A 26,334-nucleotide genomic window follows, 5' to 3' on the forward strand; every position below is an offset into this window, starting at 1 on the left:
AATTATTAGGGGGAAAAATCCAAATCATCCAATTTGAATCATGATTGTTTTATCAGTGAGAGTTATTTGGATACAGATTCCTCCAGATTTCAATTGTAATCAATAAGAAACGTGAAAAAAAATAGTGCCCTAAAATTTGGATTTCTTCCATGTGAGCCCATCATTGAAAAAATATGAGTTTCATTTCATATAAAATTATCCCCAATCTGTGGATGAGACAGAAATATGGTTTCAGTAAAGCTTCTAAGGAAACTAAAATCTAGATTAGAATCGTGGGACATGTTGATTCCATTTGAAGCTAGCTTATACTGCCAGTACATTATTTTTCCCACACATGTTCAGCAGCACAAATGTTATGTTTATAATGAACCCAAAATAATTTTGAATGATATTACCATCTGTTAATCAAACGAACTGCCAGGTATAAAATCTAACAAGTTATGTTCTTTTCTTTATGATTTTGCAGAAAATACAAAACATAGACTGTGTGGCTCCCAGTTTTCTGTAAATTTGCTGCTGCTTAAAATATTTTCCTCTCAAACACTTTATTTTGAGATATTCATAGCTCAAAGTAAAACATAATATTCAGCACCCAGATTTAGAGTCCGTCCTTCTTTCTAAAAGGATTTTGTCTGTCTTTCTATCTGTCTATCAATCTAATTTATTGGCCACTCATCTTGCTACAGGTAACTCTGGGTGGTCAATTATTATTATGGTATATATGATAATTGTATATGATAATTAGAGTTGCAAACAACTCTGTCTCAGACTTGAGAAAGAATAGCTCTTTGAATTAATAGCTTCTTAACTATTTGGGGTATGGTCTGTAGTCCTCAACTAGCTTTCCTGGAGAGCTATACTAGACAAAACAAGAACTAAAATGGGCAAATAGCCTTTCCATTCTAAAGAATATTCATTCATTCATTCATTCAATTTATGAATCCAGCTATACATCTGGGCAATGAACAATATTTAAAGTTAACACAGTTACAAATCACAAATACAACAAATAAAGGTACACAGCAGTTAAGGAAATACAGCAATCACTAACAACCAGGAAACTGTTATTGATATTTTTTGGATTAATGCATTCTGCTAATTTTTTTAAATTATAGTTTATTGAGTATGCTGTAATTGTCCAAGTTCCTGTGAAACAGTGGTGGGGTTCACACAGCACACCAAAGTAAACAAAATAAGATACTATTTCTTCTGGGTCTCAAAAATTAGAGGGGAAAACCAGATTATTTCAGAGTAGCCTAATTCCAGGATTACCTTTTTAACATGTCCTCTTTGGGATGTACTTCAAATCCATAGTTTATGTAAATTTAGTGGAATAGTGCCCAGAGGCGATGATTTTCTAGGGTGGCCCACACCTATGGAGTAGCTTCAACCCTAAAAATTTATCATCGTCATCATTGCTGATTTTCCAAAGATGGTTAAGACTAGAGTTGTTTGTTAGGTCTTTGAGAAACATTGCTGCTATTACGCTAAGTGTTTCTTCCCCACTTATTTTTATTTCTGCTGTAGGATTATTGGTAAATCACTAGTTGTTCATAGTTGTAAACATTTGGGAAGACATGCTGATTTAGCAATATATAAGCCAAATCAACAAATTAAGTATTCTGTGGATAAGTGTTTCTCAATTTCAGCAACTCTTGTATAGATCTATGAGATGTGTAAATTTCAGTTCCCAGAATTCCTCCAGCCAGGCTATTTAGTATCCAAGTTCAAACAGAAATCAGCCAGATGCTGCCACTTGCTGTAAAACATTTAACATGGATGTTCTCAAATTAGCCTTGTCTGTAGTGTGATATAGATCTAAATCTAGAACTATTTACAGCTGTGGAATCATTCCATACTTTAACAGTTCCATCATTCCCCTGGTTACACAAAGGATTAATAAAATGTTTGATGATAATAACTGTTCATGTAATGTGAAGTTGAAATAAAGTATTAATGAATGAAATCTTGGTTCTTTTAGAAGCATAACAATAGCACTTAGACTTAGGCTTTACAGCCCTCTCTAAGCAATTCACAGTTAGCATATTGCCTCCAACAATTTAGGGTCCTCATTTTACCCACCTTGGAAGGATGGAAGGCTGAGTCAACCTTGAGCCTGTGAGATTTGAACTGCCAAATTGCAAGCAGATGGCTGTCAGCAGAAGTAATCTGCAGTACTGCAATCTAACCACTGCGCCACCATGGCCCATAGACATCACATTGCTTTTTTCTGAGGCATTAACCATCTCTGACACTAAAAATTCAGGTTGAAAGCAGCAGATTTAATTATTGAGGAGTAAAAAACATGAAGAATTCAAGAGTTGGGGCTTGGCTTATACAAGTTAAATAAGGTTTATGTTTTAATTAATGCTTCTTGTTTTTCTCATTCCTAGGTAGGCATCCTATTTGTTGCATCACAAACTATTTTCCACATTGCACAATATTTTGTTTTGTTTGACTGTATATCTATTTCTTACCAGGACTAGTCTAGTCAAGATTTGTCAGACATTTTCTTTGAAGTTTGAGTTTTGATACAGGCAACCTTTTGCAGCTGCTGGCTATATTAAAAAAAAACTGATTTCTGACAACTGCAGAGGGTGTGGCAGTGAAATGCAAAGATGAAATTTAATTTGGGGGTGGGTGGTTAATGAAATAACATGTGATGAACCTAGCAGAGGTTCAGTGTACTTTCTTTCTTTCTTTCAATGAAAAAAATCAGTGCTGAATTACTATTTTGTATCCAAATTTTTAGCTGTAGCCCTGAGTGACCTTTCCTACTTTAGAACATAAATCAGCATTGGGCCCTTTTCTTTGGCTTAATTTAGGGTTTACCATTAACCTGTTAGGGTTTGGAAATCTTGCTCATACAGTTGAAAAATATAAACTCTGACAACTTGAGTGAATTTTTGCCAGGTATTCTTCTAAGCCAAAATAGATCCCAGAAATTACTGGGGCAATGCTTTGCAGCCAATTTTAGGGGCTAGGAATAGTGCCTTACTGTGGAAGTTACAGAAAACAAAAATACATATCCCGTTGCTTTATGATGGATATAATTCTATCCCTTTGTTATTTCTCATATTTCCATTTAGGATAAGGAATCGATTTGTACAATGTCATTGTGAAATGACACTGAAATGATTTCTTGGTCCTCAACAGTGTTTTCCTAAAAATCTCGTTATACTATTTTTCTTTTAACCTCATAAGTGAAATGTAATCACTTTGACTTGATGTACTTTGGAAGTGCACAGGAGAACTGAAAACCAAAAAAAGAAGTCCTTGCACTTCTTTTGTAATACTAGCACTCATTCTGGATTGAGGTTTGGCAAATATATATCTAGGTAGTGTTTTTTTTTTCTTTTGTCAAAGCACCTGGTGTGCCCAAATATGGGAGGGAACATATTGCTTCCCTTTCGCCTTTCAGCCCCACTCTAGGAACTGTGGCTCAGTGGTTAAGACGCTGAGCTTGTTGATCAGAAAGGTCGGTACTTTGGCGGTCGAATCCTTAGTGCCGCATAACGGAGTGAGCTTGTCCCAGCTTCTGCCAACCTAGCAGTTCAAAAGCATGTAAAAATGCAAGTAGAAAAATAGAAACTGCTATCTTCTTTGGTGAGAAGGTAACAGTGTTCTGTGCACCTTTGGCATTTAGTCATGCCAGCCACCTGGCCACAGAGACATCTTTGGACAGTGCTGGCTTTGAAACGGAGATGAGTTTTGCCCCCTAGAGTCAGGAACGACTAGCACATATGTGCGACCTTAGGAGCCTGTAGTTTCATTACAGCATTTTAATACTGGAATGTTCACTATGAACACTCCATTTAAGCCCTATTTGCCTTTATGAATGTTACCTGAAAGCATAGGCTTTCAGGTAACATTGTTTAGGCCGATGTTTATCAGCCTTAGCAATTTTAAGATGTGTGGACTTCAACTCCCAGAATTCCCCTGCTGCCATGATGTGGTGTAAACATTAAGACTTAAAAAGGGTCCATTTACACCAATCTATTTTTATAATTGGAAGCAGAACAAGAAACTCCCCGATTTTATTTAATTAGACTGCTACAAAATCTGCATTTCCATATTGCCTGTGTCCCACTGAGTGATTAATACAGATATTGAAGTTTAATCACTTGAATGTTTTCCATTATGTAAATCTCAGTCATTGAAGGCTTTTCCTCCAGGGTTTTGACAGTGAGGCTTTTTATAGTCTTATGTTCTACACCATTGCAAATTCTGTTAATCCTCGCTAGAGATTTTTCTCTCCGGATAGCATTTGACCAAAAAGATCTTTTGTTCTATGTCATAATCCACTTTGATTTATAACCTTGGCTGTTTATTCTAAGGTTCACCCTTGAGCCACCAAAAGAGCACATACCTATGAGGGCCCAAGCTTATATCAAAATATGACCTCATTTGTCTCCCACAGGAAAATATGCAAGTCATGCAAATGCAGCCAGGAAGATCACAGCCTGAGCTCTGATGCAGAAGATGATCGGAAAATTGGCCGCTTGCTGGCTGATTCAAAATATTCTTCACTCACTGCTCGGGTAAAAGGAGGCGATGGAATCCGCATCTATAAAAGGAACCGCATGATTATCACTAATCCTATAGTATCTCGGAAAGATCCAACTTTTGACACTGTTACGTATGAATGGGCTCCACCTGGATTGACTCAGAAACTGGTAAGGAAATGTGCCCAAGGGCTGGGAAGAGAATATGATGCCTTTCAGATGGAGTAATGGGTTAGCAGAGAACAAGGTTGTATAGCCATTAGGCAGTGCATACATTTCAAAGAGATGGTGCCAGAAGACAGGTAGGGAGTCACTGACCTCAAGAAGCCCATCCCTTCATTGCCATCAAGGCCTCCCTACATTTTTCTATTTCTCCACCAAATTTGGGAAGGCCACAAAAAAGAAAAGCTAACATTGCCTCTGCCTTTCCCCAACAAGCTAAATCAGTATGGTTGGTAAAGTTTCATTCACATGACATCCTTAACCAGCTAAACCAAAAGTTAATCAAATGCCTAGCAGCCACATTTTTGCTACAGGATAAACCTTAGTTCTTTTTGTTCTTTTTCCTTGGTTCCTTTTGCTTGGAATGTTAAGTGAATCCAGCTTGATTCGTTACGATCCAGTATATTATACAAGCCTAGGATTTGGGTTAATTCAATAACCAAGCTAAACTTGTTATGCAAACATAGCCATTTTGGAAGAAATGTGATATTTAGTATCATATAATTACGACTTTCAAAGACCCAAATATGTTTGCATTGAAATTAAATAGTTTTTCCAAAGGAATGCATTATTTAATATCGCTAAAACCAAGTAAAGCCAAACATATTTGAGTGTGGTAAATATTCCTATTCTTTGGGAAAGCTTCTTTAGACAATATAAACTTACAGTAAAATAAACTTTCTTGAAGAATAATGCTAAAAATAAAAAAGTAAAAATAGTTGGCAACATAGTTTTGCAAAGAAAAATGATTAATGCTGATTGTTCACCTATTTGAAAACACTTAATTAATCTATATTCTCTGTTTAGTAACAGAGATTATATTTATATGAAAACTGGAGTCGGTGGTCCTTTGCTTCATTCTGTTTATTTTCTTCACTCATCCAAACACAAGCACTAAAAGGTACAAAAACACTTTTTCCTTCACTGTCGCACAAATAAGTTTAACCATAGATTTTAAGATCTGATCCTAGTGTTGATGCAAATTAAGTCTGAATTTGATCTTACATCTTTCTAAAGTCTTCTTAAGGAACTGAAGTCTACTTAAGGAACTAAAAGAAGGGATTATATTACACATCATATTGTGCTGACTAGATTAAATACAGTAGTTCTACAATGGCAGTACTTGGCTTCTATTATTACAATGCCCATTGTGCTCACAGTACATAGCAATAGACTGGAACAAACCTACTGCAGGGATATCAAGTAACCAGTGCTTTGTAATTTGTAGAAAAAGAAAATGCTTAGTGTTGTGTTTATAGTCTGTAAATTAAATAGAACACTACAAGCCTGATCACCTCTCTTCAATGGATACAGAGGTCTGCAAAAAAAATTTTTTTTGGGTGCACTGAATCCGAAAATGATCTCCATTTTGTCATAGGACATCACATTTCCTGACAAATTTAGGTAACTATGTTAAATAAGGCAATACCTCAAAATAAATGGAAATAGACATAAAATTAAAGTTTTATTACAATATTTTCATGAAAATCCTTTTTTGAACTGAAATGAGCTCACCTACACACACTAAACTCGATTCTTCTTCCTTGTGAAGCTCTTCTTGGTGCATTTACGCTTGTGAGTAGCATCTAGAATTTCTCTCAGAAGCATCCAACAGTAGTCTGCCATCATTGTAATGCTCCATTTTCTCTGGTATCTCCTTTCTATCTCTTTAATGTCTTGGTGGAATCGTTCACTTTGTTCCTCACTCACAGCTCCCAAATTTTCAGGAAAGTAGTCAGGGTGGAACTGGAGGAAATGCACTTTCAAACTCATCAGGCAACCTAAAGCTTGAAATGATCTTTTTGTAGTGAGGATCTTTGTTGTTGCCTAAAAATTTCTGTACGACTTTTTTAAATGCAATCCACCCTTCTTTTTGAGGATCCGTCATGGTATTGACAAACTCTTGATCAACCTTCTAATGTCTGGTCCGACGAACACACTTTCCTTCAATTTTGCCTCTGACAGGCATGGAAACTTGGTGACCAAGTATTTGAAGCATTCTCCATCTCTTGGAAGTGATTTTATGAATTGCTTCATCAATCCCAATTTTATGTGGAGAGGTGGTAGAAGAACTTTATGGGAAGGTACCAAAGTTTCTTGGAGGACATTTTTTTCACCGACTGTTATCACCCTCGGCTGCCAACTCTTCTTGGTCCAGTGATTTTGTTGGTCTCGACTGTCCCATAGACACAGAAAACAAGGGTATTTGGTATACCAAGCTTGTTGCCCGAGCAGCATGCACAAGACCTTCAAGTCTCCACACACTTGCCAACCATGGTCTTTATATTTAAGTTTACAAAGAACCAATTCCAAGTTCTCCTAGGTTTCCTTCAAGTGTATGGTATGACCTACAGGTATGGAAGCATAAAAACCGTTGTGGAGTAAAACTGCTTTGAGACTTCTTTTTGAAGAATCTATAAAAAGACACCATTGCTCTGAATCATATTGGATTTTAAATTGACCCATCAGACCTTCGACATCGATGCAATAAACCAACTTGTCTTCCTGGGCGAAGTAAGGAATGAACTCCTTTTCATGATGTCTGAAACATGAAGATGACACTACTGGCAACAATAAATTCCTGCTTTTCAGCTTTGATCTGAGTAACTTAGCAGCACCTTTGGGAAGATTCAAGTCTCTTACCAAATCATTCATTTCCTCTTGAGAAAACAATTTTAGTCTTGTATCATCTTCAAAGTCAGAACTTGATTCGTCATCTGGTTCAGGTATGACTTCACCTTCATCAGAGCTAGGTATCTCTTCCAAGGTAGCAGGGGGCTTGGGTACTGGTATATCTGTGCCATGGGGGATAGGACGAATTGCTGAGTGAAGATTGGGGTATGAAATGGAGTGCTTCCATTTGGAATTAAACCCTTTCACATCACATGAACAAAAGTAACAGTCATCACTATGGTTCTTTTGCTCTCGCCATACCATAGGAATCCCATAACAGAAAGATTTTTTTCTTACCCTTGAACCAGTTTCAGAGGTCCTCAATACACCATTTGCACACTTTATGAGGAACCCAAACTTTATCTTGATCTCCAATTTTTAGTCCAAAGTATGCAAAGTATACTTTTTTCACAAAATCTGTAATATTCTGCTGTTGCTTCAACACTGTATATTCACCACAGATGAAACAGAAACCATCTGGCGAATTAATACACTTTTGTGGAGCCATAACATAATGGTTGAAGAATGACGAGCTAACATGAATTGCGATTAAAAAGTGTGAACAGACTAGAACCAAGAACCTGATGATGATTCGTGCACAAGTGTGGCATGCAGGAGAGAGCAGCTCTGTGTTTGTACATGAGACATCATGGTGCTGGCCATTCCCCCTGCACTGACCGGAGATGCTGCTATCTGCCCTTTGTCTCCCTCCCACTGGATTCTTCAGGAAAGATTAACCCCTTCTACCATTAGAAGCACAGACTTAAAACTTGCTTAGCTTATGTATATATTGCTGACCATCAGATTTTTTACATAACTCGGACAAACCCTTTAAGTTTTTTTTGGCATTTTATATCTTAAATGCACTTATGTGAATTAATTAATAGTAATTTGGACTTTAAATTTGGTTAAAAACCCATAATATAAAAAAATACCAAAAATTAAAAAAAATGATAAATTTGAAGACAATTTTGCATGTTGTAGCAAATCATGACGTCTAGGAGTATTTTCAATATTTTATTTGTTTTCAGCACACCAAAATACATGGAAATTAGATGAAAATAATCAAATAGCTTTTTAGTCGCAGACCTGTGAATTAAACCCACAAAATGTAAATTATGCTAAGGCTGATAACTTTTCTTCCAATTATTATTGTTGTTGTTGTTGTTGTTGTTGTTGTTATTATTATTATTATTATTATTATTATTATTATTATTATTATTAACAATTGTGTCACAGCGGCCAGTTGTTTCACCGGATTTGGCATTGGTTACTAGTCGGGCCCCACCCAGGGGCCTAGGACGTCGTAATGTATTTTCGTAATATGCGTGCAGATCCAAGCAGTGCGGCTTTTTGCATTTGACTGATGGTGATTTTGTCGATTTTTAACTGTTTTAAATGTAATTCCAGTGCTTTTGGAATAGTACCCAGTGTACCAATTACCACTGGAATTACCACTGCTGGTTTGTGCCATAGTCGTTGAATCTCGATTTTTAAGTCCTGGTATTTTGCAATTTTTTCATGTTTCTTCTCGGCGACCCTGCTATCACCTGGTATCGCGATGTCTATGATTGTAACCTTATTTTTCTCAACCAGTGTGATGTCTGGTGTATTATGCGCCAGTATTTTGTCCGTTTGTATACGGAAATCCCACAAGATCTTGACCATCTGATTTTTGGTGACTTTTTCAGGCTGATGTTCCCACCAGTTTGTTGCTGTTTTAATATTATAATTTTTGCACAAATTCCAATGGATCATTTGTGCTACTGAATTGTGCCGCAATTTATAATAGCAATAGCAATAGCAGTTAGACTTATATACCACTTCATAGGGCTTTCAGCCCTCTCTAAGCAGTTTACAGAGTCAGCATATTGCCCCCACAATCTGGGTCCTCATTTCACCCACCTCGGAAGGATGGAAGGTTGAGTCAACCTTGAGCTGGTGAGATTAGAACCGCTGAACTGCAGATAACCGTCAGCTGAAGTGGCCTGCAGTACTGCACCCTAACCACTGCGCCACCTCGACAATCAGTCTGCGCGATTTGTGATCAGCTGAGTATGTGATCAACAGTTTCATCAACTTCTTTGCAAAGTCTGCATTTGGCATCATCAGAGGATTTTTCGATTTTGGCCTTAATGGCATTTGTGCGGATAGCTTGTTCTTGTGCAGCCAGGATTAGTGACTCTGTTTCTTTCTTTAATGTACCTGTTGTCAACCATAACCAAGTTTGTTCACTGTCCACTTTATCTTTTATTTTTTCCAGAAATTGGCCATGCAGTGCTTTGTTCTGCCAACTCTCCATTCTTGATTTTATCACATCTTTTCTGTATTCTTGTTTCGTCTGTTGGGCCTTCAGTAGATTTTTGTTCTTTACTTCGATTAATAGATGTTCTTGACTTTCTTTTAAATAATCAGCCAGTGCATGTTTTTCTTCTTCAACTGTTTGCTTCACTTGTAATAATCCTCTGCCACCTGATTTTCGGGGCAGGTATAATCTATCAGTATCACCACATGGATGTAAACTGTAGTGCATTGTCATTAGTTTCCTGGTTGTTGTTGTTGTTGTTGTTGTTGTTGTTGTTGTTATTATTATTATTATTATGCAATACCAGCTATTTTAGCTATAGAACTATGTTTACTAAATCCCACAGCCTCTTTCCATAGTTCTCTAAAAAGTTGTACAGCATCTTTATATTATATTGACCACTATAAGTAGATACCCATGACTGATTCTTGTTTCCTGCAAGGGGAAACTGGTACACCCAGGTGAATACCTTTTCAAAGCAGGTCTATTGCACCATTCAGGAATCCTAATTCTAGATACCCAACTTAATGATGACCTTAAACCAATAAACTGAGTTTATCATCTTGGCAACATGTAACAATAGAACAACTGCTGATTATATTCTTAGAAATCATGAATGTGTGAACCATGGTATACATGAATCCTGAACTTAAATGAGAACTATATCAAACAGCTGCTTTAAACAATAAAAAAGTGAAGTCTAAAATTCAAATCTAGCAAACTACATGAATTGGCCAATTTTAAATGTATTTTGGATTTCAAAATGTCCTATCTTAAAGGATAAGGAGAAATGGGGTCTTAGCTTCCTTGGGTTGTTAAGACAGCTGTGATTTTTATGATTTTCATTTGAATGAACAATGTGATTTAGATATAAAGTTTGATATTTTGTTTAATCACCTATTTGGAAACAGTGACTTTTGCCTCTTGTAAATGAGCAGATTAGCCTATTGCAAACTTCTATTCTCTTATCTCTTCTTCCAAAGACTTCTCATTCCTTAATATACTCCTTCAAATGGGAGAGGCAAAATAATGGCCCATGAGCTGACAGAATCCTTCCTTCCCATTGGGATGAATGAAAGTGAAATTTGTCTTATAAAAAAGAAAAAAACACTCCAATTTCCCCTTAAGAACATGCAGGGCATAATACGTGATTGCACATTTATCATAGTTTCTGTGTCTATTAGATTGTTCTGCCATTTATTGAAAGCATTACCTTCCTTTTTGACTTTCTTCATTAATCATTAAAATGACTTTAAGAAAAACAGTTCCATCTGATGATTAAATTTATCATTTTATGTTAAGTCACACAATGGTAAAAATCATACATCTTCTGTTTCGTTGCTTTTAAAATTTGGAAGTTAATATAGGGTGGAGTTTTATAAACTTCTTTAGACCTAAGTTTTTAATCACTGCTCTTCCCTCATGTAATTTGTTCATACGTCAGTTTGAGGTCAGGGCACACAATACTTATCCATGACCAGTTTTCTTACATGGGTAATGTCAAGGGGCCGTAGTATCAATGTACAGAGATGGTGATCACTGAACAACACCTTATATAAGAAAGGTTATTCTAGAGTTGCTTTGGATGACCTTATAAAATTACAGTTCATCTCAACTCTGCCTGTTCATTGTCACTTGAAAGGAATGAAACTGGGATTCTTGAGATACCTGTCAGCCTCTGGTAGCATATCCTCATCCTTTCCACTACACTCGAGGGCAGGGAGGGGGAGATGGGATTGCATTGTGAAATTGGTCCAAGATTAAAGTAATATAATTCAGGGGCTCTGTGCTACATGAAATAGAGGACCCAGATTGTTGGGGGCAATATGCTGACTCTCTGTAAACCGCTTAGAGAGGCCTGAAAGGCCTATGAAGCGGTATATAAGTCTACTGCTATTGCTATTGCTATGTATGGATATTAAGTCATTCAACAATAGAACATTCGTAACTGTCCTGCTACCTAGTTAATACTATTGATCTTGTCTTTTTCACAGCACAGGTCATGAAACTACAGTATGTGTACAATGTTGATACAAAGCAACAGAAAACAGTTCTTTGTACCTGGAAGTAATGTTCTTAAATGTCCGTATATTTATTTGTGGGCATCCGATTTAAATAGAGTAGTGGTGATACAATTGGAGATAACCAGGAAATTTAGTGTAAGACTTCAGCTTTTGTTATCTACTTGGAATATTGACTGGCATAATTCTGGTGTGCATCTTCAGATCTGATTATATCTGTTTCCTAAAAAATGGTAAGACCTTGTGTCTGATTCAGAATGAAATTAAAAAGCAAAAAGTTGATGTCCAGCACAAAAGCTAATCTGTTTACATTAATGAGGATCATAACATTTAGCAACAAGGCTTCCTTTTGGAATTAAAATAGAGAGTTTAGAATTATTTGGAAACTGATCTATACGTACTATTGGAACCATCACTTTTTAAAATGCTACATTGGCTACTACAGTGTGCTAAAGCAGCATTACAGATCTGTTTTCGATTACTGCTTCGTTCCCTTCCTTCTTTCTGGTAGCAAGCAATTTTTTTTCCCAAAATCCTGTAGGTTGCTGCCTTTATATTTCTCGGTGTTCTCCTATCCATTTACTAACAAAGCCTGAACTCCTTAGTTTTTATTCTTCATTACCAAGCCTAAATTCAATCCCCCAGATTTCTGTCCACTTGGAACAGAGTATTCCCAGTAGCTATTGAAATGGCTTTTTAAAGACTTCTTGTTGTGATCCGCCAGCAGCCTGCAGAGCTAGCAGCAGAGTCAGACAGTAAGGAGGTTGGGGAGGAACATGGGCCAGTCCTGGAGTCTGGAGAACACTCGTATGAAGACTCTGTGTCAGAGGCAGAGAGGGGGCCAGGGCCATCTGGGAGTCATGTGCTGCCTCTGGAGCCACCAGAGTCTGACATCAGCGAGGCAGAAGAACAGGGGGAGCCTGTTCCCAGTGTGCGCATGCGCAGAGCTGCCAGAAGCCAAGAGCAGTTAAGACAAAAGGGGTGACTCGGGAATAAGGCTTGGAGATAATTGGCTCCTCCCATAAGACATAAAGGAGGAGCAAAGGCATGTGAGCCTTTGCAGGAAGCAACTTTGTTCTGGTTGGTTTAAACTCTGAAGCTCTGTTTTGAATCTGTGCTCACTATGACCTTGCAAAGCTAATTGGCAATTAGGTCTTTGGCAGCGTTTCAAGGGAGATAAAGGTGGGTGCTTATCAGCCTTATAGACTGTAGCAGACTTCTGTCGGACTCTTTACAAACTATTTGTGACTTATTACTGGCTGTGAATGAACTTAATTCACAGCTGTTGAAATAAATAGAGGGTTTGGGGTCTAACAGTGTGCTTTTCACTGTCTCAGGAAGCCTAAGTCAGAACACTTCCATAATGTTTCTGTGTCTCTAGAATGCATTTCCCTGCATCAGCATTTTGTGAGAATATTGTTTATTATAAACATTGTTCTCATATCTTTCTGCCCTTATAATAGGTAAATTGTTGAATAGAGTTATTTGGGGGGAGGTTAGTTTTTATGTTACGAATCTCATGTGAGCGAACAATCAAGTAACATCGCAGTTATATTCATTGATGAAACTTTTTAGTCTCAAGACTTTATTGAACTACAATAGCTATCGACAATATTTCATAAGAAAGAAGCACACAAGTAGTGTTGATTCTTAACAGAGCAAGAAATAACATTTTTATTCATGGCAATTCATGACAATGAAAAATGGAGAATACTCTTTTTCCCGGTATTCTCAACCTGGTGTCTTTCAGTTATTTTGGACTTTAATTCATGGCTTGGGACCTTGGGCATTAACATCTGACTCATTTGAAGACAATCAAGCTGGGGAAGCTCTTTGTCTTTCAAACAGGAACTTAAAAGGACAAGTATTCCGTTCCATATCATAAGTCAATTTACTGGAAATCCCTTTTTAGTGACTAAGGGAGAAGCTGCCTTCTGCGGAGTATTTTCCAGATGTGTTGGACCATGACTCTTATAAATTCTGTCTCATAGATATTCTGGCTAAGAAATATGAGAATATAGTCCAACATCTGGAAAGCACGAGGATGGGAAAGATTGTCCTAGGTAATAATTAATGTATGTCTAAGGAAGGCAGTATTGAGAATGTAAACATAAAATAAACAGGCATTTGGAAACAAATGTTGTATTTAGAAAATTACTGTCTAAATCAGGAATGCAGCCCACTACTGAGTCATGGCCTAATTACCACTGGGCTATGTGAATGACTGGCCAGTGCATGCCCGTCCCATACGGCTCCACTTGTGCAAGCATTGCAGGAAATTGTGGTTGTTTGCAGTCCCAATCGCACGAGCCTCATGGGTGCTTGTGGACTCAACTCACGTCACCATGAGCATTATGGGCAGTCGCTGCCCCACTCGTTGAAGCTTCATTGCGGGTGCTTTCAATCCCACTTGTGCAAGACTCGGCGATTGTGACCCCACTTGTGCAATCGTCTTTGTGAGCGGTCATGGCCCCACTCGCATGAGCCTCATTGCAGGCACTTGTGGCACCACTCGTGCACATGAACCTGCCCCTTCCACAAAATGCCCTCTTTCCACCATTCCCCCACTCCGGGCCACCAAACAAGAAAGATTGGAGAACTCTGGTCTAAATGACACGGACATTAAAACAAACAAAACAAAATAGTTTACTTTTCAGGTAAGTACTGAAAAGTACTTACTTTTTGCCTTTTTTGTCATTCTTTCCTATAATTTTTTTAGTGAAAGTTGTTGTGTAATGGCTGTCCCTTAATTTGAATTAGTATTGCATAGAAATTTATTTTTGGCATAGAATCATGTTATGGCCTGTAAAGTAGCTCTGAGTTTGAGTATCTAACAAAGCAGTGCAAGATGTGTATATTCAAAAGTAAGCCCTATATTTTATGGAGCACAAAGCCAACTAAATCTGTGTAGGAATTCAGCCTAGAGCAGATAGATTTAAAGGTAATAAATCAGTGTTAGAATACATTTGCAAATATATTTGCAAGTATAATACTTGGAAATAAATATCTGTACAAGATCTGTAATATATTGTACAGCCAAAATGAAAGCGACAGGAGTAGATAAACTGTAAGGTTTCTGTATGAACTGTGTTACAAGTCAAGTAATTGATATTCCAAGAGTAGCTGAACAAAAAATATGTTCAATAAAATAAAGAGAGAACTGTTTGTTCATGCATGAGGAAGCCAACATTTAAGAGGAAAAATATGTTTTATGTTCCATATTTTCAGTAGGATTCAAGTGCGAGGCAACTTAGTATAAAAATCAACAGACATCACATCCATCTTCCAAGTTGTAGCTACTGTACTTGGATCAAATAATTGGTCTTAGGAGTTATAATAATATGTTGTTTTTGTCATATAGCCCAGGGCTTTTCAAATCGTTTCATGGAATTCTGAGTACTGCAAGAACTTGACGGGATTCTGTGAGAAATGTAGGGCAAACGTTTAAAACATTTGCTCGAACCTTTCCAATTTTCAATTGCAAAAATTTTGTTTCTTGATGTGAGGTGATTCAGGAATTTTTTTTCTTTTCACTAAAAGATTCCATGGCTTGAAAAAAGTGTGAAAAATTCTGGCCTAGCCTATTTAACAATTGGTTACATAGAAATCTTACATGAATAAACTTCCCAAACAGCATTTTAGTGAACCATGTTTATGAGACTGAGCTAATCCAATTAAAATGTGTTTATTACATTTTTCAATCGTCAGAAAACAGACATTCACTATCCAATATGGATTACAGAATATTAAGTTTGACTAAATATTGACAAGAAAGACTAAATATTTTGTTTGGCATGTTGACTCCTTTCTCTACTGAAGGAAACAGATAAAGTATTTATTATCCCAGTGAGTGTTGATTCCTCATTTCTCATTGCTAAAAGTAGGAAACGGCATGATGGACCTGCTAAGAGTTATTTGTATTCGTCAGTGTTGGAATTTGATGGGAAGGTAGATCTTCAATGGAAATGGTGTGTGGATATTCATGTGTGTTTGCTTGCGTGCTGGTGAAAGACCCACTGTTTCACCCAACTAAAATGGCTAGACTATAATTTGTTGTAGTGAGTTTCATTCAGGAATGGTATGTTTGATGCACCAACATCTGTTTAAAACTTTCCTACTGATGCAATTAACAGCTAAAACAAATGTGATCAGTTATTTGTGGTCTTCCTAGTTTAGGGAAAACTGAAGAGATTTTATCCAAGTTGACTTGACTACTTTCTAATTATTCTGGAATATTCTGGGATATTGTCCCACTTGCATCAGCACAGTTCCTATGAAGCTACCAACCTCAGTGAACTTCACCACATCTCCCAAAACAGTAGGGCAGGGGTGAAAATATCCAGATGTTGCTAAACTACAGCACCCAACATCGCCGTGAGTGATGCTAACCATGCTAGCTAACAGGCAGTCACCTTTCTATCTTGCTGTAGTACACAATATAAAGCTACAGAGCTAGTAAGGGTCAAATATTCATTAAAAATAACTTTTCATGATTATAATCTTCTGATTAAACAAAAACTGAAAAGTTGCTACCGATGATCACTATCACACTATCACACTAAGCTCTAGCATGTAACTGATGTACAGAGCCTGCTGAGTCTGAATCATTGTTTATAAAGTATCATGGCTGGTCTTGCAAACCTTGCTAAGCTGAAAATAAGTCATCATGGTTTATATTTTCTGTGAACCCAGTCTAAATATATACCGTATTTTTCAGAGTATAAGATGCAGTTTTGTGGAGGAAAATAGGGGGGGGAAATCCTGCCTATCAGGTATTCATCTGGCTAGCGTCCTTAGTCTGGTCAGCTTCAGCACATAGGTTTTCTGGTTTTGAGCGTGCGGGCACTTTTTATCCACTGGTTGGAGATAAAAAAACAGCTTCTAAAGCACAGCTGATCGTTGGAGGAAGCAGCAATGAGAAAAGCAGGCAAAGTAAGGAAGGATTGTTTCACTGGTTAGCGCCTCATTAGGGTTGAAAAAAGCTTCAAAAAAGCTACATTCGGATTATGAGACACACCCAAATTTTCAGCCTTTTGGAGGGAGTGCATCTTATACTCTGAAAAATACAGTATGCTGTTTCTTAGAAATTTCGAAATTCTTAAACTAGATCTAATTCTTAAACTAAATACTACTAAATAGTATTTTTTTTACACTAGAGCCTTTATTTATAGGAGAATTATAGTGGAGTCAGGCATGTCCTTTTCATACTAAACTTCAAAAGTTTTGTTTCATACAATTCCAGGCAGAACCCAAAAAATATTGTAGTTGAAACTGCTAGAAGAACCACTCAGTGTTTATGCACAGGTAGTACTGAGCTGCATGAGAACATTTTTTAAACATTGTATCAAAAACTCTAAAAGTTGTGGTGTTTGCATTACAATATTGTTTTAAAGCTGAATAGCATGCCTCAACTAAGATACACAACTATGTGCATCATGCAGGCAGTGAATGGCACGCTGGTACTTTCTTGGATATAATCTCTGCAGCATGTCAGAAAAAGTGTATCTTCTGAGCTTGTGATAGATGCTGTGCCAAACAGGGACTTGTCCATCAATTTTATTGTCAGCATCAAGGTCAGACACCACAACTGGTGGGGGAGAGGGGAGGGAATCTTCCAAATTTGGCTTTCTTTCATCTCCATGCTGGCTGTGGTCCTGAAAGTGCTCCCTGTGCTCCTACTCTGAACAAGTATTTCTTACCAGAGGCCTCCAGGCATGCTTTAAGCTATTGTCTCTGTGTGTGGCCCCTTCCATTCAGTGTTGATTCCCGATGACTGCCTGGACCAGTTTCTGCAATTTCCTTAGCAATATTGTTGGGAATTGGCTTCCCATTGCTTCCATCCTTTAGGGCCGAGAGAGCGAGCGATTGTCTCAAAGTCACCCAGTTGGTTTTATACCTAAGGACTAGAACTCACAGTCTTCTTGTCCCAAAGTTGCTTTTTCAAGAGGAAACTGGAGTTTCTGGTTTTTCTTTGAAGACATTTCGCTTCTCATCTTCAACTCTGACTATCGGTAGATGGTGGGGAATGGAAGGATTTATATTCCTTGCAGACAGCTGGTGTACATATAAATCCTTCCATTCCCCACCATCCAGTCAGAGCTGAAGGTGTTCTTGCATGAGAAGCAAAATGTCTTCAAAGAAAAACCGGAAACTCCAATTGCCTCTTGAAAAAGAACCTTTGGGACAACCATGATCATGGATGACTGAGAATCTCCATAGACATTCACATTCTCCTTGTTTCCAGCCTGATGCCTTAACTTCTCTCTAAGCAAGACCTGGCCATATGTGACCCTTTGGCCCTACGTGTTTGGCTAATTGGAAATCGGAAATCCAATGCAAATAAGCTCACCCCAGGGGCAAGAGAAGAAGATAAATTAGACTCACCTCTGCACGGTTGCTGTACGCTCCTTCAGTCACCAGTGGCTGCAAGAAGGGGATGAGAAAAGGTGTTTTTCTGCACCTGCAGTGTTTGCCCCTCTCCTGGAGTTGAGGTCACAGAGTTTGAGGACATCAAATCAGGTTATATTGGTTCAGCTTTCTACAACAGTTCCAGTTTTTCACATGGCCCCTTAAGAAAATTAATTGCCCACCCCTATTCTAAGCTGGGTAGATTCAAGTTTTCTACATTGAAATCCATCTGGCTGCCTATTAACTCTTACCAGGCATAGTGAACAAAAATTGCTTTCTTATCCATATTGAACCCTTCCACAATTATTTTTGTTGATGCAGCTATACACTTTGCCTATTGTACTGATATTTGGGCAGCAGATCTCTGGTTTAAAGGCTTGAACTTCACATATAGTGAAACCTCAGGCAAGTATATATTAAAAATCTTTCTACAGTTCATTGACAATTTGCTGACCAAGATGGAAATAAATTGAATTAATACAGCTGGAAGCCTTTCTTCTAAAAACACTGGTTGGCCAACTGGCTGCCTCTAAAGAATTTTCACTGTAAAAACAGAAATGTCCTCGGGTTTTTTCAAACCTGATCCATCAGCTGTGCCAACAACAGCTTCTCCTAAATGTTAATTTAGAATTAATCACCCTGTTATCTCTGTGAATTAATCTGCAGGGTCATTCAATTGTTGCTACCGAATGCCAGGTCACACTATAATAAGGCTTCTCTCATCTGTAATTTCATCACAGATGAGGGCTGACTTGGCATGTATCACTGGGTTCAGAAGGGGATGTTCTCCTCTTATAAATGTATCCAGCTGGGTTTCAAGTGTGGCATCAATCAAGATTCCAGATTAGCAGTAGGGTTACCATCTGGGAATCTCTAATGGTTCTCAAGAGAAATTCCACAAGTCACCAGATGTGAGGCACAGTTTATTAAGCTGGACTCTAGGGATCAGTTGAGATTGGTCCTGGTAGCCTCCCTCCTGCATCTAGTGACTTCTCTGACTGAGCTCCTTGATGCAACTTCTGGGTTGCCAATAGAGTTTCTCAGGCTTATGGTTCTAGCAGACTTCAGTCTGGTTTCTGTTAGTCTAAAGCTACTTGGGAGTTCATGACCACCATGGATCATTGTTCTCCCCAAAAGCTAGGAGCGTCTTTCGGAGCGTCTTATACTCCGAAAAATATGGTAATCTAAATTAATGGTTGCAGGAACTGGGTATGTCTAGTGTAATGAAAAGAAGGACTAGAGGAGACATGATAGCAGTGTTCCAACATCTCAAGGGATGCCATAAAAAAGAGGGAGTCAAACTATTCTCCAAAGCACCTGTAGACAGGACAAGAAGCAATGGGTGGAAACTAATCAAGGAGAGAAGCAACTAAGGAGAAATTTCCTGACAGTTAGAACTATTAATCAGTGGAACAACTTGCCTCCAGAAGTTGTGAATGCTGCAACCCTGGAAGTTTTTAAGAAGATGTTGGGTACTCATTTGTTTGAAGTGATGTAAGGTTTTCTGCCTAAGCAGGGAGTTGGACTAGAAGATCTCCAAAGTCTCTTCCAATTCTGTTATTCTAAGTCTAAATGTTGCTGGCCCTCAGGAAGTCTCTTAATACTTGGAGATCCAGTAATGGTGTCAAGCCTGCTGGTTGGTTGCATTGTTAGTAATTTATTGTTTTAATTAACCGCTTTAATTGGTTTAAATGTGATTTACCCTGCTTTATTCCTAATTGTTGTTTTAATTATGTAAGCCACCCAAAATCACTTAAGATAAGATGGGTGGCAATATAAATAACCAACTAAATGAATCAAGTTTACTGATAAACTGTTCTTGTTATGATAGAAAAAGAGTATCCAAATAAAATATTAATGTTATCCTTTTTTCTTGTAGCATTTGACTGAATGCTTGAATTTTTCCCTCACCTCTCTGTAGTGAGGTGCAGTCTATATTTTTGGTAACCATCCTCCACTTCAGGTTTTTCCATTAATTTGCATTAAAAAAGGATGTTGTGCTGGTGAAAACAGCCTTTTCTAACTTAGCCCTCTTTAGATGTGCTGGGACTTCATTTCCCAGAATTATTAGACTTCAAGGGAGGCTGTTGGTATATATTGGCTCTTTTTCTATCCTGCCCATTGTAGAAGGCAGAACAAGAAGTATTTTAGACACTATACAACCCGATACTGTTTCTGTTTTGCCTTAAGTATTAAGTGAGATCCATTAATATCTCACCAGTATTATTTGTGCACCACAGGGAATTTATAAGGCATAGCAGCTGGTGATTAACTATTACAGCAAGCTTGCTTTTTAATGGCTTTTAGCCAACTAAATGTTGGCAACCACTTGAAAGTAATCTATCATAAATAGGAAGCATGTCCCCAGGCTCATAATTAATATTTGCTAGACACCAGAGATTTCCAAAAAAAGTAAAAGAGACTGAGATTTTTACTGATTCCCCCCCCCCCCTGCAATTTTTGTAGTGCTTGGGCTTTCAAAAATGTGTTGTGTTTCTAGAATGTTGTGCAAATTGAGACAAACAAGGCAGAGCCAAACTATTTGCATTTTCAACAATTGGCAAGAGAATGGTATGTTACCTTCAGATGGAGAATAGCAAGGGAAGTACCTTAAGTGATTGCGGTCCATGTTACTATTCTGTTCCAGAAAAATATCACACATGCAACTATATCACAAATGCAGGCTTTGGTTGTTTTTGGTAAACAGCCACTAAAAAGCTTATTACCATTTTAAATATTTGAATTTAATTATAAACAGGGGTGGGCTGCTACAGGTTCGCCTGGGTTCGGGAGAACCAGTAGCTAACGTTATGGCTGGTTCAGAGAACCTCCAAATCCAACCCCTGGCTGCCCCCCCCCCCTCCCAGAGTCTCCACACATCCCGTTTTGGATGTGAGGTAAGTGCAGAGCCCGTGTGGAGACTTGGGGCCAGTGAAAAACAGGCCTCCCAGAAGTTCTTTCAGAGCCCAGGGGAGGCAGTTTTCGCCCTCCCAGAGGCTTGAGAAAAGCCTCCCAAGCCTAAGGAAGGTGAAACATCACCACCCCGCCATGGTGCATGTTGCGTCCAGCCGGACGCAGCCGACAGCCGTAGTCAGAGCCGGAAGAAGATCCGATTGGCTCTGGTGCGGCTGCCGGCTGGTGGGAGAAATGCCGCCATCCGATTGGTTCCCTACCTGACAGCTGTCAGTATAAATAGCTGTCAGGCAGGTGCTGTTCTGTTCTTCTTCGCGTTCTGAAGTGTTCTGTAAAATAATAAAGCCTGTTGAAAGAACCCTCTCCTCAGTGCCTGAATACTTAAAAGCGCAGGAGTCCGAGTAGGCCACACCCACCATGGCAACGCCCACCCAGAAACCGGGCAAATAACGTGTTGCTGAAATTTTTGAAGCCCACCCCGATTATAAATATAACAATCATCCTCATGGAAGCATTTAGCTTAAGCTTTCTGGGTAGCCATAATTGGTTTCCCAAGTTCAGTGGTGCCTGCATTTGAATCCAACTCATTCCATGATTCCATCTCTGCTTTAGTGAAAAGAGGAAAGATCTTATTCAAATTTCCCTACCATGATCCTGTATCAAAGTATTTGGTTCCGTGTGATGAGGTAACCAAGGATATGCCAAGCCTTCCTTTATCTTCACTTTCCCGAATACTAAGACTCAATATGTAATATTCATATGACAGTTGCAATGTCCCAGGGTCACCGTAGGTGATCTTCTGACAACCGAAGTCAGTGGAGAAGCCGGATTCACTTAACAACTGTGATGCTAACTTAATAACTGCAGTGATTCATCTAGCAACTGTGGCAAAAAAAAGTTATAAAATGGAGCAAAATTCACTTCTTAACTGTCCTACTTAGCAATGAAAATTTCAGGCTCAATTTAGGACCAATTGTGGTCCTAAATCAAGGGCTACCTGTACTGTACTGTTGTTCCATGTTTTATTATGTATAAGGTAGATATTAGAATATTTATGCTGAAAGTATCAACTGCATAGTTAACACGGTTGAGTTCATTAAAAAAAAAACAATCCTGATATTGTTTCTGTTCTGAATAAGCATGAACAGAGTACTTATTGTTAGGGTAATGTCCTGTGGTTGGACAGCAGGGAAGAAACCCCACGTAGTTGAGCTGCTGAACAGAAAATGATGGCTCAAACCACAGCTTTTGCCCTCAACTTGAGTGGGTGAAGACTTGCTGTGCTTTTTCAAGGCTGTGACTGTGTGCCTCTTTATGCTGAATTTGTGTTTCTCCCAATTTCTCTAGGCGACCCAGTATATGAGTTTGATTTCAAAGGAAATGCAGCCTGTAGCTGGCACAGAAGGTGCTTATTACCGTCGTAGAAGGTTGATGAGACAACTTCCTCTATATGATCAGGACCCTTCCCAATGCCGGGGGCTTTCGGAGAATGAAATCAAGCTGATGGAAGAGTTTATAAAACAATATAAAGACAATGTTCTCGGAGTTGGAGAAGTTGCGCTGCTGGGTCAAGGGGGAGTCACCAAAGAGGAAGGAAAGTCATCTGATAAAAACACTCCAGCAAGTAAGGAAGCAGCTTCAACCAATGGCACATTGGGCCATGTATCAAAAGGGCAGGACTTGGTAAGTCCCCAACACAGTGTTTCAGATTGGGGGGAAATGCATGGTTTTTTTTAAAAAAAAGTATATAATGAATGAATGTAACGTGGATATTCAAATGTTAAATACACAAAATACTATCAAATCTTATTTGATTGAAGCGTCTCTCAATCGAATGAAAGATGAACAGGGAAAGATGAAAAGACTGCGAATAGCTTTAGGGAATATGGAAGGTGTATGGAGTCAGGTATGCTACAAAGCTGCTACCAAATTCTTTTAGACACATGTAATTGCACCCAAAGTTTAAGCCTAATAATTAGTTCACAAACATAATAGTCATGAACAATTAAGGCAATCATGCTGCCAATACAAATGGTAAAAATCCAGGAGCAGAAGTATTAGACATGAAGTGACTGCCAGAAGTGGTGCTGAAATAAACAAAGCAAAAATAATATAGAGGTCTGCCTTGGAAAGACATTCCCTTCTTGGCATGGAGCCAAGTTATTTGGAAGACTGCCTCTTCCTACTCACGTTTGGCAGAAAAGGAATGTTGGGGGTCCTTTTCTGCCCTGAACCCACCCTGTGGAACATAATCCCCCCCTCCTCCAGGGTGAGATTGGCCTCGTCACCGTTAAACTTCCTGTACTCACTCAAAATGTAAGGGTATGGTGAGATGATGATGAGTCTCCATTGTTCATAATATCTAATGCTTTCTCTTAGCCTTCTAATCAGTGGTGGGATTCAAATTTTTTTACTACCAGTTCTGTGGACATGGCTTGGTGAGTGTGGCATGGCTTGGTGAGCGTGGCAGGGGAAAGATACTGTAAAATCCCCATTTCCTCCAGATCAGCTGGGACTCAGGAGGTAGAGAATAGATGGGGGCGGGGCCAGTCAGAAGTGGTATTTACCGATTCTCCAAACTACTCAAAATTTATGCTACTGGTTCTCCAGAACTGGTCAGAACCTGCTGAATACCATTTTGCTTTTAATGCTAATATTTATGTTTTTGATCATACAGTAGATGTTTTATATTGCTATTTTATGATTGTCACATTTTGGGCAGCCGTATGGTTGCATGATAGATAGAAAGATAGAAAGAAAGGGAGGGAGGGAAAGAGAGAGAGAGAGAGAAACAATGATAGATAGATAGATAGATAGATAGATAGATAGATAGATAGATAGATAGATAGATAGATAGATAGATAGATAGATAGATAGATAGATAGATAGATAGATAGATAGATAGATAGATAGATAGATAGATAGATAGATAGATAGATAGATTATCGCCCTAAAGCACTTTGGTAGATGAAAATCATACAGGGATCATCTTAACTGCTTTTAAATCTTCAAAGTGTTGGTGTTAAAATTATAACTGGCAACCTGTATAAGTTAGCTACTACCATACTTTCAAAATAGCCAGTTCCAAAAACAGCAGCTTATAAGAGGATTCTTTTTTGCTTGTCCTTTAAATCAGTGCTTCAACCTAAGCAACTTTAAGATATGTGGACTTCATCTCCCAAAATTCTCCCAACACAATTTAAAAGCAGAGAGACTAATAGAAAAGTCGTTATTGTAATCTGCTGCATAGGTGTTGGCATTGCTTCTCCAGAGCACAAAGAGATGTTTTTGCTAACTTGTTTGTTGGTTTGGAGAAACATATTTTTCTTGGTCTACATAATTGTTGTTATAGCAGCAGCTCAGTCTAAGCAAGGCTGTGTCATCCCAGGAAATAAAAACTTACTTGTGTCAGAGGCTCTTATTAAAGGTGTTTGTGAATACCATCATGGCATAATGAAATAATTTTGACTACAAGATCATCCCTCAAGTAAATATGTGTTGTGGTGTTTACTTTCTAGGAGATTTAAAACTTTACTTACTATTCTGCAAACACCAGTGAAAAGCCTAACTTCATTTTAAAAATAATTATACAACTAAATCCTTCCATGAAGGGTTTTTGCATTCCAATAAAACAACATTAAGCATTTTGAGACTTGTCTCATGCATTCATTTAGACTTTCAAGGCTGCATGTATTTTTATTGACATTCATTTCATCTTCCTTACTTTATCAAAGTATATTCTGATTCATAATTTCCAGCACAAGGATTCTTATATTTTTGTAATTATTTAAATCTTTTGAGATTCTTAGTAGAAAACATCACAGTATTAAATTTTCCATTATTTTCTTAAACTTGTTTATACTTCTCTTTATCTATCAGAACAATGTTGGAATTTTGTGAAAGGTGCCAAAATTTTATAGCACAAAGTTCTGTTATTGCTGTACAGTTACTGTCTAAAGCTACAGACAGCATAGTTCTTGTTTTTGATGAAATGGGCTTTAAATTCCAAAAATAAAGTCCATGCTATCTTCTGGATTTTAACCCCAGAGCAGGACACCGCATAAATTCTGCACAGTGTCTCATTTTTTCTGATAGATGAGGAATTTCAAGGGTAACGCTTGAAGTAAGAGGTGAATCTCTAATTCATTCGTTTAAAACATTTTCATAGCCACCCATCTTAGAACCAACTCTGAGTGGTTCCTAGTCAAAATCTATAGGTTATATACTGTATTAAAAAAACAAATAATTATTGTTGCTGGAGGAGCAAAACAGATAGGCTTTCCAAAAGAGGGATGGTATCCTACTAATGCTTCAATTTTAAGCAACCCCAAATTCTTAGTTTTCTAGTTTGGCCAAGCAACTCTTTCTGTTTTGCTCCAATACAATAATGTGGATGATAAAAGTAAAGCCTCCTTCAATTTGAGCTCAACTCTTGATTACTTTATTAGTGTAACTTTCTTGGCAGCAATACAAAAGCATTTAGCTATTCTTGTTCCAAGATGTTTTTTCAACTCCCCAGTCTAGCCTACAAGTCTGGACTTGATAGTTGTTTGCCAATCTCCTCTACATTTCCAATAACTGAGCATAAGTTGAGGTAAAAGCTTGCTTCTAAGCTATATATTAAGGCTGTTTATTTATTTGTACATACATACATACATTCCAGGCATACTTAAAAAGATTTATATTCTGTCTGTCAAATGCTTTAAGGATTACTCGGGGCTGCTTTCCAGTATTTAAAATAATACCCAAATTTTGAAATGTGTAAAAGACCAAAACAAACAAAAAATACACCAATGCAAAAAATTCCTTATGCAAATGATAAAGCAGTCAGAAGCAGCATATTTGTATTTTCTAACAGTGGTGCTGCCTATGGAGGAAAGTCACTCATTGGCAGAAAAGTGATTGAGATGGTATAAACGTGGCCTCCTACTTCAGAGAGGTTCAGCTTTGAATGCCAACACTGAGAAGGCCATTCCAAGTGGGGACACTAAAATGCTCTTTCTCTTCTGCTAAACACACGATGAGCCCAAGAGAAGGATTTTCCGTCAATTCTTAGGGAGCAGGGAAGCTGATATAAGAGGAGACAGCCCCTGAACATAATCTGGACTACTTGGGATTGTGTGTTTGTTTGTTTGTTTGTTTGTTTGTTTGTTTGTTTGTTTATTAAATGTATATAGCCATCTAAGTCAAAGTGACTCCAAGCAACGTACAAGAATAAAATCCCAATACAAACCCCAATAAATTCCCATCTTCTGGATAACAATCAAAGCAATCACTTGCCTCCATA

At 38.1% G+C, this 26,334-nt stretch overlaps 1 protein-coding gene across 1 annotated transcript in view; it reads left to right on the plus strand.

The window, feature by feature from the left end:
- Positions 1 to 26,334, plus strand: part of LMCD1 (LIM and cysteine rich domains 1) — a 64,657-nt gene that overhangs the window by 27,134 nt on the left and 11,189 nt on the right. Inside the window, exons 3-4 of the mRNA XM_014053765.2 lie at positions 4,421 to 4,676; positions 22,395 to 22,730. Coding sequence (XP_013909240.2) covers positions 4,421 to 4,676; positions 22,395 to 22,730 — 592 coding nt within the window. The remainder of the gene's footprint in view (positions 1 to 4,420; positions 4,677 to 22,394; positions 22,731 to 26,334) is intronic.

Source organism: Thamnophis sirtalis, unplaced genomic scaffold, assembly GCF_051295495.1.
Source record: "Thamnophis sirtalis isolate CommonGarterSnake01/CBP01778 unplaced genomic scaffold, rThaSir2_p1.2 scaffold_3, whole genome shotgun sequence".
In the NCBI taxonomy this organism is placed as follows: Eukaryota; Metazoa; Chordata; class Lepidosauria; order Squamata; family Natricidae; genus Thamnophis; species Thamnophis sirtalis.